Below are 16,462 nucleotides of genomic sequence, written 5' to 3'. Positions count from 1 at the left end.
GACAATACTCGGTCTCGCCAAAGGAGATGCTAATAAAAAGAAATCAAGGGTTTGCCATCTCTGCTCAAATATAATCTTAAATAAAAGAAGTCTGTTGTCCATAAGACTCACATCATAAATGTCAAGTCAACTGGTCTCCCTACTTCTGTCCCTTCATAGTCATTCTCCACATGGCAACTAGAGTGACCCCTTTTATAATGTAAATTATATTAAGTCACACTTCTGTTCCAAATCTAATTTTAAAGCTCCCATTCCCCTCAGATTAAAAGCCAAGGTCCTTACAATGGCCAAGAAGGTTCTGATGTGACATGGGCCCTGTTCCCTCTCTGACCCAGTCTCCTTCCCTCTTTCTGCTTCAGTCACACTGACCCTATCCTTATTCCTTAAACACACCAGACACCATCCTGCCCCAGGGCCTTTGCACCGACTGTTCCTTCTGCCTGAATGCTGTCCCTCACATTATCTGCATTAAAAGTCCTTCAAGTCTTACCTTCTTAGCGTTTTCTATTTAAAATTGCAACCCCACAAACATATGGACACCAAGGGAAAAAAGCAGGCGTGGGGTGATGGTGATAGTAGTGGTGGTGGGATGAACTGGGAGATTGGGATTGACATATATACACTAATATGTATAAAATAGATAACTAGTTAAAAAAATTAAGAAAAAATAAAATTGCAACCGCTCCCCCCAATCCTACTCTTTGTTTCTTTTCCAAAGCAAGCACCACCTTGTAATATACTATATAATTTACTTATTTACTGATGTTTATTGTCTGTCACCCCTGCTGGAATGTAAAGTGAACATGAGGGCAGGAATCTTTGTCTGCTTTGTTCACTGATGTGCTCTAAGGACCTAGAAGAGTATCTAGCACATAGTAGGTGCTGCATAAATATCTGTGAATGAGTGACTGAATCTACTCAATGACCATAATGCAATCATGCAGCCATTCGTCACAACACTGGAGAAAAAGAATGATATGGGGAAATACTCAAGTAATATTAAGTTTAAAAAGACTGTGAAATAAGATGTAGGATATTTGTTTATGTTGAAAAATTAGGTATATTAGTATAAACAAGACTGGAAGGCTATATCCAAAGTGGTTTGCTCATCTCTGTTTCCTGATTTTCTACAAGGAAAATTTTCTTACAATAAGAAAATAAAGTTATTTTCAAAAAGGAAGAACACAGGACATAGGGGTGGGGGAAGGATGAGTATAAAAGGACGGGGGAGCTTTTTGGGGTGATGGAACTGTTCTATATCTTCACTCCGGTCAAGTTTCTTTTCTGGACCTAGGTTTCCTCTTTGGCAGACTTGGGAGTGGAGCTGGTTGGCTGCTGAGGCCTGGGACTGTAAAGCCACTGGCAGAGCTCGATGTGGGGGCTGGCAGATGCCTGGTGATTACACTGTATTACTTGTCAAAATCCAAGCACCGTACACTACAAACGGGGACCTTTACTGTATATAAATTTTACAAAAGAAAGGAAGGAAGGAAGGAAGGAAGGAAGAAAAAGAAGCACAAACTTGAAAACCACCATGGGTGCCAAGTCTGAGCCTCTGGGGTGCTTTCCAGCTGGGACACCGGAAGGCCAGGCCTCCTCTGGTGTTCCTCCTCCCCAAAAGTGACACCTTGGGAAGTCCAGCTTGGGGGCCCATCACTTACATCAGTTCTCCCGACTTCAGCAAGCAGATTTCAGCATCCTGCCCCACGGGCATGTCTTCAGTGTCCTCAGGGGTTAGGGAGTTTGACGTGGTGTCCCTGAAATGTCACAAACGAGAACACAGCCAGTTAGCTATCAGCACACAGGGTCCTGCATCCTGAAGCCCGTAGTCTTGGAGTCTGGTAGCCAACCTCAGAATGCAAGGGGAACCTTTCAATCATGGGGGCCAGGACAGAGGCCCCGCAGACTCTGTGGGTAGAGAGCCATGGGGGCCAGGCCCAGGCAGGCAGGACGGGGATAGAAGACAACAGGGCTGCAGTGACTTCCCCAATGTCTTCCCGGTGGGCGTGGGATGGGTGACCACAGCACAAACGGACCACCCTCCTGTCCCACGCCAGCAGAGCTACAGCCACAGGGTAAGTTTCCAGCACCACTGATGCTGCCTTTTCAGCGCCAGTCCCTGACTAGACGAGCCTGCTCTGGCCCATCTCTGGGGAACAAGGACAGGCACCCAGAGCTGATGAGGCAGGAAGCAGCATGGCCTGAGAAGGAGGTTGTGGGACAGAGACTCATACAAAGGGTGCAGATCCACGCCACATCTCCTCTTCCCTCACAACCCACTGTCTGCTGTGTGGAGAACCAGCTGTGGGAGCTGCCTGGCAGTTCAGAGATGTCATGGTTCCCAAAGTGTGCTCTGTGGAACACCACTGCCAGGGGAGGGGAACCCTGCACTCTTTCTTAGAAACTCATGGCATTCTTAAACAGTAAATTCAAGGCTCTGAGATGTCCTGCAGTAAAGACATCTATTAATTTTCTTTTAATATTTATTTTCCTTATTTTTTTGGCTGTGTCAGGTCTTAGTTGTGGCACACGGGATCTTTGTTGAGGCATGCGGGATCTTTCGTTACGGTGTGCGGGCTCCTCACTAGTTGCAGCGTTCAGGGCTTCTCTCTAGTTGTGGCGTGAGGGTTTTCTCGCTCTAGTTGTGGCACACAGGCTCCAGGGCACGTGGGCTCTGTAGTTGTGGTGCACGGGCTCTCTAGCTGAGGCACACGAGCTCAGTAGTTGTGGCATGCAGGATCAGTTGCCCCACGGCATGTGGGATCTTAGTTCCCTGACCAGGGATCAAACTCGAGTCCCCTGCATTGGAAGGCGGATTCTTTACCACTGGACCACCAGGGAAGTCCCAAGACATGTATTAAATTTTAACTCTAGCATTCCCATGGAACATTTTTAACCCCTGCAGAGTTGCTGATCCTTGGAGCAGTGCCCACACTTCACTGATGGGGACACAGAGGCCCAGGCAGGTCTTGAGAGACAGGGTCAGAGTCAGACACCCTGACCCCAGCTCAGTGCTCATCTTGCTGGGTCCCACGCCCACTGCAGCCAATCGCTTATATGAGCTCAGGGATCTCAAACCCAACCAGCTCCAGTGCCCAATGCTGCCTGAGAAGAACCTAAGTCCGGGAAAGGGAAATAATTTGCTGATTTGCCCCATGGGAAGGGGTTAATGAGGAAGATCTCCTGAGCAGCATGGCTTTTTCCCAAAATGCTGTGATAATTCCCTTCTCAACTGTCCCGGCAGGCTCTCCCCAGATGTTTCTGGGGTGAGGTCAATAGGCCCCAAAATGCCCTCACCCAATTCTGCTCCCCCATCCCACCCACTACACATGTCCCTGGGCTCTCACCAGCCTGGCCCCTGGGCACATTCACTCAACCTCTGAGGCCCTGTGTGAACTTGTGTGAACTCAGACCTGCCCTACCCTCACCCTGCCTGCTGCTGAGCAGGTCCTGAGGTGGCGGCCCAGCACTGCGCAGGACACGTGAGGCAGGCACGGGCCCTACCCCACAGACACGCTCCCTCTGAGGCAGGGACAGACAGCTGCGGCCTGACTGGGAGGTGGCCTCAGCACATACAGTAGCACACGTGAGGTCAGCAGCTGACAGCAAGCATCCAGACCACGCGCTCAGATGGCCCTCCTCACCTACCCTCACACCCACTCGGGCACCAAGTTCACGGCTGCCCCTAGAGTGGACCTACAACTTACGCTGGAAAGCTGGTGTGCTTCTCTGAGAGCGCTATCTGGGCTGCGGCCAGGTGTGATGCCTGGGGAAGGGCTCTGCAGCTTTCCTAGGGAGTTAACAGACCCTGAATCCCAGAGCTCAGGTGAGGCTGGGACATCACATCATCTCTGGAACATGAGAAATCCAAGAGAGCACAGTGGGTGGCCAGACCCTAATGCTCACAGAGCTTCTGGCTGGAGGGGGCGGCCATCGCCTCTGCTCAGAAATGGTTCTCACCACACTGCTCCTCACATTTCACTGCCAGGTGGGTCCCGTGGCCAAACACGCCACAGCAGGGGCATGAGGCTCATCCTTCTACAGGGAGAGGCACTAACAATGGGCAGAGATGCACAAGCCGCCCATGGGGAGGGGCAGCAGATACCGTCCCCCGAAGTCTACGTCCTGCGTCTGAGGTCTGAGGCTCCTCACTCAGTCAGCAGGATGCTGGGAAGGTCCCGGGAGCACCCAGGGGTTCTTCATGCGGATGCGAAGACGGGTGGTTCAGAGTTGGCAAAATCCAGTGAGTCTCGCCTAAGCCTGTCCTGGATGCCACTCAACCCTGGGGGCAGGAATATCTGTGCAACATGCAGTGCGCCTGCAGCAACCACGATGCACCAAGAGTTTGGGGTCAGCGACTGGTGGCGTCACCCCAGGGGCTGTGACAGACGCGGCACCTGCAGCTCGCTCCCACCCCCCACACTCCTCCCCGCCACCCACGTGTCACAGCCCAGCTCACGCTGGGCTTTGCCTATCTGCTTTTGGGTCTTATCTCCCCCTGGTCCACATGCTCTTTGCAAGCAGGGGCTGTGGCTAGGCTTTCCCTGTCCCAAAGGACACGTCACTGCCGTGCGCAGGAACCAAAGAATGTCTGTGCTACCTACTAAGAAATATACGTGGGGGCGTAAATCGTTAATGTATAAATTCAGGATAAAAGGGCAGAGGTAATGCTGATGAAATCGAGAAAAGAATCAGCAACAGATCCTGAAGGAGGAAGACCCCGAGTCACACATGGAGTGGCAGATGCTGGGTTAGCAGAGCCACACCTGGGGAGAAACTGCAGCACCTTCACCTCGAACAGGATTTTCTCAGACACAAAGCAGACTGTTCGCTGCCAACTTACACAGCCTCTCTGTCTGGAGGACAGCACTGCACAGGGGGAGGCCTCCGTCCTCTCTGGAAATCTCTGAGCTCGAGACTTGGCTTCATTCAGACAGCTGGACATCACGCCTGCTTGCTCCGCCATATGGCCCCGCTTCCCGGCCTCGCTCCTGTCTACTGCTGGAGTGCTGAGGCCGCTGTCTGTGACAAGCTGCTCAGGGCGCTGCTGCAAGGGGCTGGAGGTGGCGGCTGGCACGGGGGCCTCCAGGGCTGCCTAGACAATCAGACACCCACTAGCACTCAGGTGTCAGGCGGGCTGTCTGTGCACAGTCTACATCAGCCCACGGCAGGTGGGAGAGCGTGTCCTCACAAACACCTCGCCCTCAGCTCTGAGGCCTAACCAGTGGGCTCCCTCTGGCTGGAGCTCACTGTGGCTCCAGAGGGCAAGGGAGGTGGTATGGCTCAGGGGAGAGGGGTATCACTCCAAGGTGGTCCCAGTCTTGGCTTTATGACTGTGACTCTGGGTAAGCCCTTTCCTCCTCTGAGACCTCAGATTTCTCCTTTCTAAATGGGAGGAGATGGAACCAGATGGACTCCAGGTTTTCCTGGCTTAAAAAGGCTGTAAGTTTCAAAGGACCTGGAGAAGGCGTTTTACTGGCTGGGAAAGAGGTGGGCTCGCTCTGGTCGGCAGCTCGTGCCCTCAGCCTTCCCCACTCTTCCCAGGGAAGGTACAGCAAGAACATGTCCTCAAGTGCCTGTTGCCACCAAGGGCAAGCTTTGTCACTCCTTTTTCTCCCCAGCCCAGCCCACCTCTGACCTCCTTCCTGCCCAACACCTCTTTCTTGTTCATCTTCCAGTCGCTGGCTTCCAGATTCCCCCACCCCCATCACAGAATGTCAGTGCGAGAGGAAGCTCAAAGGACCATCCAGTCCAACCTCACTTGATGGCTAAGGAGGCAGGGGCCAGGGTAGAGGAGACGGGCCCAAGGCCACTCAGGCCTGCCTCGTTTCATTTGCTCTCACCCTTATACAAAGTGCAAGTACCATAAATGAGAAAGATAAATAACATATGATGAAACGAACTCTGAGAGCTGTGGTTGGTTCTCTCAATATTCCCTCATTAAGAATAAAAGATGTCGGGGATTCCCTGGTGGTCCAGTGGTTGGGACTCCGCATTCCCACTGCAAGGGGCACGGGTTCGATCCCTGGTTGGGGAACTAAGATCCCACAAGTCGTGGGGTGCAGCCAAAAAAACCCCCAAGATGTCCTCATCTTTTATTCCCTCTCCTCCTCCACCTCCCCACCTCTCTGACCATCACGACACAGCCAACCCTATTACCAGAGTAGGTCCTGCAACCCGTGCTAGTCCTGGCTGAGGGCCTGAGTTGGGGAGCTTTGTGAGGTGGGAAGGGGAGATAGGTGGAGGTGGGACTGTGCATGGGTGGGTGATGCAGTCTCAAAGGCAATGATTAGGGACACAGAGTTTCCTTTCAATGGCTTTTCAAACTGTGGGTCATGACCCATTCAGTCAGTTGTGAATCAATTTAGTAAGTTATGATGAATATTAAAAGAAATAGGATAGAGAGGGCAGACAGCAGAACCAAGAAGAACTACAATCCTGCAGCCTGTGGAACAAAAACCACATTCACAGAAAGACAGACAAGATGAAAAGGCAGAGGGCTATGTACCAGATGAAGGAACAAGATAAAACCCCAGAAAAACAAGTAAATGAAGTGGAGATAGGCAACCTTCCAGAAAAAGAATTCAGAATAATGACAGTGAAGATGATCCAGGACCTTGGAAAAACAATGGAGGCAAAGATCGAGAAGATGCAAGAAATGTTTAACAAAGATCCAGAAGAATTAAAGAACAAACAAACAGAGGCCAACAATACAATAACTGAAATGCAAACTACACTAGAAGGAATCAATACCAGAATAACTGAGGCAGAAGAATGGATAAGTGACCTGGAAGACAGAATGGTGGAATTCACTGCTGCAGAACAGAATAAAGAAAAAAGAATGAAAAGAAATGAAGACAGCCTAAGAGACCTCTGAGACAACATTAAACGCAACAACATTCGCATTTTAGGGGTCCCAGAGGGAGAAGAGAGAGAGAAAGGACCAGAGAAAATATGTGAAGACATTATAGTCGAAAACTTCCCTAACATGGGAAAGGAAACAGCCACCCAAGTCCAGGAAGCGCAGTGAGTCCCATACAGGATAAGCCCAAGGAGAAACAAGCCGAGACACACAGTAATCAAATTGGCAAAAATTATTGAAAGCAGCAAGGAAAAGAGACAAATAACATACAAGGGAACTCCCATAAGGTTAACAGCTGATTTCTAGGGAGAAACTCTACAAGCCAGAAGGGAGTGGCATGATATACTTAAAGTGATGAAAGGGAAGAACCTACAACCAAGATTACTCTACCCAGCAAGGATCTCATTCAGATTCAATGGAGGAATCAAAAGCTTTACAGACAAGCAAAAGCTAAGAGAATTCAGCACCACCAAACCAGCTCTACAGCAAATGCTAAAGGAACTTCTCTAAGTGGGAAACACAAGAGAAGAAAAGGGCCTACAAAAATAAACCCAAAACAATTAAGAAAATGGTCATAGGAACATATATATCGATAATTACCTTAAACGTGAATGGATTAAATGCTCCAACCAAAAGACACAGGCTTGCTGAATGGATACAAAAACAAGACCCATATATATGCTGTCTACAAGAGACCCACTTCAGACCTAGGGACACATACAGACTGAAAGTGAGGGGATGGAAAAAGATATTCCATGCAAGTGTTAATCACAAGAAAGCTGGAGTAGCAATACTCGTATCAGGTAAAATAGACTTTCAAATAAAGAATGTTACAAGAGACAAGGAAGGACACTACAGAATGATCAAGGGATCAATCCAAGAAGAAGATATAACAATTATAAATATATATGACCCAACATAGGAGCACCTCAATATATAAGGCACTGCTAACAGCTATAAAAGAGGAAATCGACAGTAACACAGTAAAAGTGGGGGGTTTTAATACCTCACTTACACCAATGGACAGATCATCCAAAATGAAAATAAATAAGGAAACACAAGTTTTAAATGACACAATACACCAGATAGATTTAATTGATATTTATAAGACATTCCATCCAAAAACAGCAGATTACACTTTCTTCTCAAGTGTGCACAGAACATTCTCCAGGATAGGTCACATCTTGGGTCACAAATCAAGCCTCAGTAAATTTAAGAAAACTGAAATCATATCAAGCATCTTTTCTGACCACAATGTTATGAGATTAGAAATGAATTACAGGGAAGAAAACGTAAAAAGCACAAACACGTGGAGGCTAAACAATACGTTACTAAATAACCAAGAGATCACTGAAGAAATAAAAAAATACCTAGAGACAAATTACAATGAAAACATGACGATCCAAAACCTATGGGATGCAGCAAAAGCAGTTCTAAGAGGGAAGTTTACAGATATACAAGCCTACCTCAAGAAACAAGAAAAATCTCAAATAAACAATCTAAACTTACACCTAAAGGAACTAGAGAAAGAATAAACAAAACCCAAAGTTACCAGAAGGAAAGAAATCATAAAGATCAGAGCAGAAATACATGAATTAGAAGCAAAGAAAACAATAGCAAAGATCAATAAAAGTAAAAGCTGGCTGTTTGAGAAGATAAACCAAATCGATAAATCATGAGCCAGACTCATCAAGAAAAAGAGGGAGAGGACTCAAATCAATAAAATTAGAAATGAAAAAGAAGAAGTTACAACAGACACCGCAGAAATACAAAGCATCCTAAGAGACTACTACAAGCAACTCTATGGCAATAAAATGGACAACCTGGAAGAAATGGACAAATTCTTAGAAAAGTATAAGCTTCCAAGACTGAACCAGGAAGAAATAGAAAATATGAACAGACCAATCACAAGTAATGAAATTGAAACTGTGATTAAAAATCTTCCAACAAACAAAAGTCCAGGACCAGATGGCTTCACAGGTGAATTCTATCAAACATTTAGAGAAGAGCTAATACCCACCCTTCTCAAACTTACAAAAAATCGCCGAGGAAGGAACACTCCCAAACTCATTCTATGAGGCCGCCATCACCCTGATACCAAAACCAGACAAAGATACTACAAAAAAAGAAAATTACAGACCAATATCACTGATGAATATAGATGCAAAAATCCTCATCAAAATACTAGCAAACAGAATCCAACCCCACATTAAAAGGATCATACACCATGATCAAGTGGGATTTATCCCAGGGATGCAAGGATTCTTCAGTATATGCAAATCAATGTGACACACCATATTAACAAACTGAAGAATGAAAACCATATGATCATCTAAATAGATGCAGAAAAAGCTTTTGACAAAATTCAACACCCATTTATGATAAAAACTCTCCAGAAAGTGGGCATAGAGGGAAACGACCTCAACATAATAAAGGCCATATACGACCAACCCACAGCAAACATCATTCTCAATGGTGAAAAACTGAAAGCATTTCCTCTAAGATCAGGAACAAGACAAGGATGTCCACTCTCACCACTATTATTCAACACAGTTTTGGAAGTCCTAGCCACGGCAATCAGAGAAGAAAAAGAAATAAAAGGAATACAAATGGGAAAAGAAGAAGTAAATTTGTCAGTGTTGGCAGATGACATGATACTATACATAGAGAATCCTAAAAATGCCACCAGAAAACTACTAGAGCTAATCAATAAATTTGGTAAAGTTGCAGGATACAAAATTAATGCACAGAAATCTCTTGCATTCCTATACACTAATGATGAAAAATCTGAAAGAGAAATTAAGGAAACACTCCCATTTACCATTGCAACAAAAAGAATAAAATACCTAGGAATAAACCTACCTAGGGAGACAAAAGACCTGTATGCAGAAAACTATAAGACACTGATGAAAGAAATTAAAGAAGATACAAACAGATGGAGAGATATACCATGTTCTTGGATTGGAAGAATCAATATTGTGAAAATGACTATACTACCCAAAGCAATCTACAGATTCAATGCAATCCCTACCAAATTACCAATGGCATTTTTTACAAAACTAGAACAAAAAGTCTTAAAATTTGTATGGAGACACCAAAGACCCTGAATAGCCAAAGCAGTCTTGAGGGAAAAAAACAGAGAGGGAGGAATGAGACTCCCTGACTTCAGACTATACTACAAAGCTACAGTAATCAAGACAATATGGTACTGGCACAAAAACAGAAACATAGATCAATGGAACAAGATAGAAAGCCCAGAGATAAACCCACGCACCTGTGGTCAACTAATCTATGACAAAGGAGGCAAGGATATACAATGGAGAAAAGACAGTCTCTTCAATAAGTGGTGCTGGGAAAACTGGACAGCTACATGTAAAAGAATGAAATTAGAACACTCCCTAACACCATGCACAAAAATATACTCAAAATGGATTCTAGACCTAAATTTAAGACCGGACACTATAAAACTTTTAGAGGAAAACAGAAAGAACACTCTTTGACATAAATCACAGCAAGATCTTTTTTGATCCACCTCCTAGAGTAATGGAAATAAAAACAAAAATAAACAAATGGGACCTAATGAAACTTCAAAGCTTTTGCACAGCAAAGGAAACCATAAACAAGACGAAAAGACAACCCTCAGAATGGGAGAAAACATTTGCAAACGAATCAACGGACAAAGGATTAATCTCCAAAATATATAAACAGCTCATGCAGCTCAATATTAAAGAAACAAACAACCCAATCCACAAATGGGCAGAAGACCTAAATAGACATTTCTCCAAAGAAGACATACAGATGGCCAAGAAGCACAGGAAAAGCTGCTCAACATCACTAATTATTAGAGAAATGCAAATCAAAACTACAATGAGGTATCACCTCACACCAGTTAGAATGTGCATCATCAGAAAATCTACAAACAATAAATGCTGGAGAGGGTGTGGAGAAAAGGGAACCCTCTTGCACTGTTGGTGGGAATTTAAATTGATACAGCCACTATGGAGAACAGTATGGAGGTTCCTTAAAAAACTACAAATAGAATCACCATATGATCCAGCAATCCCACTACTGGGCATATACCCAGAGAAAACCATAATTCAAAAAGACACATGCACCCAATATTCACTGCAGCACTATTTACAATAGCCAGGTCTTGGAAGCAACCTGAATGCCCACAGACAGATGAATGGATAAAGAAGTTGTGGTACATATATACAATGGAATATTACTCAGCCATAAAAAGGAATGAAATTGGGTCATCTGTTGAGACGTGGATGGACCTAGAGACTGTCATACAGAGTGAAGTAAGTCAGAAAGAAAAAAACAAATATCGTATATTGACGCATGTATGTGGTACCCAGAAAAATGGTACAGATGAACCGGTTTGCAGGGCAGAAGTTGAGACACAGATGTAGAGAACAAACGTATGGACACCAAGGGTGGAAAGCTGCGGGGGTGCGGGGTGGTGGTGTGATGAATTGGGCGATTGGGATTGACATGTATACACTGATGTGTATAAAACTGATGACTAATAAGAACCTGTTGTATAAAAAAATAAATTAAATAAAATTCAAAAATTAAAAAAAACAAACAAAAAAACTAATACTAAACTTTCTTTGGGTTATTTGTATGGAAATACGTTAATATAAATGTTTCAGACATTACATGAAATTCCTAAAAATCTTATATGTTCTGGTATAATGTTATAAGTCATAATTCTAGTTATTATTTTAAAATGTGTATCTCAGAAATAACTAAATTTCCTTGTCAATTGCATTATTATGAACTTTCATCAAAAGTTTAACCATGGTCATTTTTAAGTCTTTTGTCATTTACAGACAGTTCTGGGTGTACTCTGATGCTTTTGCAAAAATGTTCCTATAAAAGGGGAGATCAGATCGGTGCTTTGTGACCGCCTGGAGGGGTGGGATAGGGAGGGTGGGAGGGAGGGAGACGCAAGAGGGAAGGGATATGGGAACAGATGTATATGTATAAGTGATTCACTTTGTTATAAAGCAGAAACTAACACATTGTTGTGAAGCACTTATACTCCAATAAAGTTGTAAAAAAAAAAGAAAAAAAATTTATATTAAAATAAAAGTGTTTAAAAAAAGAAATAGGATATAATAGAAAATATGAACGCGTTTTTGCATTATATTGAATGCGGTAAGGATAAGCATTGTTTTATGAGGCTCTTGTTTGACTCTGTCTATACACATACACACCTGGTTAGTCATGTAAATTTCTGACTGTGGGATGCAGTAGAAAATATTCAAGCAACTCTGTTGGAAGATGTCAAAGGATTTTTAAGTTTGAGAAAGATGGGGAACAAAGATAAGGCCACTAGAGGGCACCCTATCTCCTTTTGTTGCCATTGAGGTGTTTCCCTCAGAAAAGATACAAGACAAACTCACTGCCCACAAGTGACCTTCCTCCTCCCCTTGCTCTGGCCATGGGAGCCTACTGCTAGCTATGGTGGCCTCTCATGGCTGATGGCTCGTCATCCCTTCCTGTCCATCTGAATTTCTGTCCCTGAGCCTGTGGTTGGTTGAGCTGAACTGTCCTAAGGCACGTATATCTGTCAACTTGCTCCACCCTATCAGGGTGGTCATCGTGGCCACACCTGCCACATTTGGCCTGGGCACCTGTCATGCACACAGCCAAGGTGGTCTTCTGCCCCAAATGTTCCCAAGGACATGACCAAGGCTTTCTCCACTTCGGAACCAAGTAAGAATAAAGTGGTGACCACAGGCAAGGACGCTGAGCAAGTCCCTAGCAACGCAGTCCAGGAGTCCACGCCTGCCTGGACTAGGGGTCACAGGTGAGGTCCCTCCAGCTTGCTCTCTGCAGCTGTAATATACAGTATTCTCCTGTCACAAATCAAAACGCCTTAGCCTCTTTTTTCTGCCAGTTGCCCAAGGAGCAGACTCTCTGGCTGTTCAGGTTGGCTGAGGAAGGAATGGAGCCCAGAGAGCCTCATGGCCTGAGTGTCCTGCTGACAGCCTTCCCCAGAGGGCTCCATCAACCCCTCCGCCTTGCTAAGCCAGCATGGCTGGAGTGCTGCTCTGCCTGTTACATGGGGTCTCCTATGAACTGGAGAAGTCTTTGGTTTACAACTGCCCTGTTCAATACAGTACCACTGGCCTCATGTGGCTACTCAAATTCATCAGAATTAAAACAAAACTAAAAGCTTGGCTCTGTGCTTGCACTAGCCACACTTCGAGTGCCTAATAGCCACAGGAGTTAGTGCCCGCTGTGCTGGATGCACAGACACAGGACACGCCTGTCATCTCAGAAGGCTCTACTGAACAGCTTGGGTTTGGAAGGAGAGGCTGAGCCACACGGTGGGCCATATTCACTGTGGGGCTTGGGCGCATCTTTCTATTTTACTATTAAATTCCTAGTAGTTTTTCTTTTAGTCATTGTTTTCCTTTTTGCCTAAAAACCAAGTGAAGAAGATCACTTCTGGTGTTGATTTCTGATTACTTGGTAACTATGGGCTGACCAAAACACTCAGACCCACATGCCCGTCCTGACAACTGACCTGCCGCCTGCTGCCCTCTGGTTAAGCTGCTTTTCTGAGGGTTTTTCCAACTCATCCTCCACAGCCGCCGCCACCCACCACCGCCTGGCAGTTACTCCTCTACCAGCAGCAACTGCCTCATCCCTGCGTCCTGAACTGCCATCCTACACAGGGCCCTGGCTCCAGAATGTTAGGTGTTCAGAAAAAGGAAGCAGGTCAACACAGTCTGACTTCTGAGAATCTGCGGGGGTGGGGAGGGCACGGCTGCCACAGCCCTTTTACTCTCCCCCAATTCTGATTCGGAAATGTTTACATATTCTGGGAAAAACCCAAGACACATGGTTGGGTACTTGCCCTTAAGAAGTTCAGAGTTTTATTTCAAAGAAAAGCAATGAGCACTACAAATTGGAAGACAACAGAAGGCACTTTGTAAAGTGGTTGAAATAAAATTCTGACCCCCAAATTGTGAGGGGCTCTTATCATGTAATTTAGTTGCAAGTTTTCCATTGGAGAACTTTCCATTGGAGAATGGTTATGACAAGTACAGTCACGCTCTAAGGTACACATCACCCCTCCTTCCCAAGCACGTATGTGGTCACGGAGGGCACCAGGCCAAGGCCTGTTCTTCCCCACGGAGGGTAAGCGATTGCTGAGAGGGACGAGCATGGCTGAGCCAGTGTGTCTGACAAGGTTCAGCCCATTCTAACATCACCCTGTGAACCGGTCCTAAGTGACACGGTTCATACTCTGGTTTCTCTTCAGATCGTATAAATCTTTCGCCTTTTACTAAGTGACACGGTTCGTTTGTCTCTGGGAAAAACTCCTCTCTCAAAGCTTAAAGATTCCAAGATGTCAGGCTGGCTCACTGTGAAGGAATGTCGTCTCAGAAGATTTCTTTCAGAAAGATGGGTGCTTTGACCTTCAGTATTTGGTTCAGCCTGTTCACTGTTGATTCTAGCCAGGACAAGCAGGGCGGTGAGCACTGTCCGAGTGGTGTGGGTTTAGGAGGAAGGGCTGTGTCTGGCCCTCTGGCAGACCCATCATCTAGAAGCCATCTGGTCCACTGGTCTGGCAATGACGGAGACATGGGTTTGTATCCTAGAAGTGGCAGTTATTAGCTGTGAGTCCGTGGGGCTGTTCTTTGGCTACAGTCCTCTGTATTCTCATCTATAAAATGGTGTAATACCTACTTGCAGGACTGGTATGAGAATCAGGGCTGTCACGTATATTGGAGCTGCAGGCACACAGGGAACCCAGGCCATAGCATCGACTTTGCATTGGTCCAGACCCAAACTGCCCCAAAGAGACATACAACTAGTGAATGAAATAATTTTAGGCTACAAATGCCACCATCTTCAGTGGACTACCAGACACTGCATATTGCTCCCCTTCAGTTTACAAATTAAAACCCTCTTGGATCCTGGCAAAAGAGTAAGACCCCAGCCAGGTTGCAGGGGGTGTGTAGCATCAGAGCCACTGCTTCGTCTCTTTGACTCCCAAATTACGTGGGTGCAGGCTGGTCATGTGGATTCTGATCTGCAAGATGGGGAAGGGCTGGGTCTCCTATAATCACCAACCGAGGGCTCTTAAAAATTACTCAACGGAAACACGGACCACATCAGAGAGGCAGAGGCCGACCTTGCTGCTGTGAGCAACCTCATCTTAGGAACAAACTGAAAGAGCATCTCTACTGGTGAGTCATTGGTCTTCTTCTTTATAGTTAAAAGAGGGGCTAACTCTAGGTCGTTGGGATTCTCAGAGTCCTGCCTGCAGCACGGTACGGTGTCAAATGCCCAGGCTTTCAAGCTCAACTGCCCTTGGCTCAAACTCCATCTCTGCTATATTTGCTGCCATGAGGGTCCGAGGAGAGGATTATGACTTAACCTGGTTCTGTAAGATGATGCTTGTAAGATGATGCTGATAGTAATGGCATAATTAGACCCTCCCCAGGAGAGTCTAGTCACTGTGTGTGTTCATTGACTGATCTCTTTTTCTGTTTTTCTTTCCCATTTTATAAGACAGGCTATTATCTTAGATTATGGTTTACTTTCTTTTCTCCATATATGTAAATATACAACTGTAGCAACTTCAGAAAATACAGAAAAATATAAAGGAGGAATGGAACTAAGTGTCCCCTAACTCTACCAGCCAGGGGTGAACTGCTGATAAAATCTGATCATTTTTCTATGTTTTAAAAAATATAGTCAAAATCATATAGCTTAGGCTTCCCTGGTGGTGCAGTGGTTGAGAGTCCACCTGCCGATGCAGGGGACACGGGTTCGTGCCCCTGTCTGGGAAGACCCCTCATGCCGCGGAACGGCTGGGCCCGTGAGCCATGGCCGCTGAGCCTGCGCGTCCGGAGCCTGTGCTCCGCAAAGAGAGAGGCCACAACAGTGAGAGGCCCGCATACCGCAAAAAAAAAAAAATCATATAGCTTATCACAGATTTGTAAACAAAGTCTACAGAATATGGGGCAGAGGGGTTTAAAGAGTTCATGAGCCCCCGGAGTTGCAGGCATGTTTGTACATTATTACTGAGGGAAAAGAGCTACAGCTTTAATAAGACTCTCAAAGGGGTTTATGATCAAAGAAGGCTGAGAATCATGATCAATTTTACATTCTCTTTGTCATCTATTCATTGTAATAGTAACAGCCAATATTATATTGCATTTTCAGGGGGTGGGGAGGAATAAATTGGGAGATTGGGATTGGCATATACACACTACTATATGTAAAATAGATAACTAATAAGAACCTGCTGTATAGCACAGGGAACTCTACTCAGTACTCTGCAAAGAGCTATATGGGAAAAGAATCTAAAAAAAAAGAGTATATATATATATATATATCAGTTATATATATATAACTGATATATGTTATATATATATAACATATATATATAACTGATTCACTTTGCTGTACACCTGAAACTAACACAATGTTGTCAATCAACTATACTCCAATAAAAATTTTTTTTAATGTATTGCATTTTCCAAAATCATTAAAGGCACTTCCTAAACATTTCAGTCATATTGTTTTATGCCTAAATTATACTTTGCTTATTTATTTATTATCAGA

General features: G+C 45.1%; 1 protein-coding gene across 1 annotated transcript in view; it reads right to left on the bottom strand.

Annotated features, from left to right (window-relative positions):
- Window positions 1-16,462, bottom strand: part of FYCO1 (FYVE and coiled-coil domain autophagy adaptor 1) — a gene marked incomplete at its 5' end in the record, with an annotated part of 67,899 nt that overhangs the window by 11,466 nt on the left and 39,971 nt on the right. Inside the window, one exon of the mRNA XM_079713575.1 lies at window positions 1,662-1,757. Within this exon, the coding sequence (XP_079569701.1) occupies window positions 1,662-1,757 (96 nt within the window). The remainder of the gene's footprint in view (window positions 1-1,661; window positions 1,758-16,462) is intronic.

Source organism: Hyperoodon ampullatus (genome assembly GCF_949752795.1).
Source record: "Hyperoodon ampullatus genome assembly, chromosome: 10".
NCBI classification, from domain to species: Eukaryota; Metazoa; Chordata; class Mammalia; order Artiodactyla; family Ziphiidae; genus Hyperoodon; species Hyperoodon ampullatus.
The sequence above is the reverse complement of the archived record's forward strand: the minus strand, read 5'-3'. Positions and strand labels throughout refer to the sequence as shown.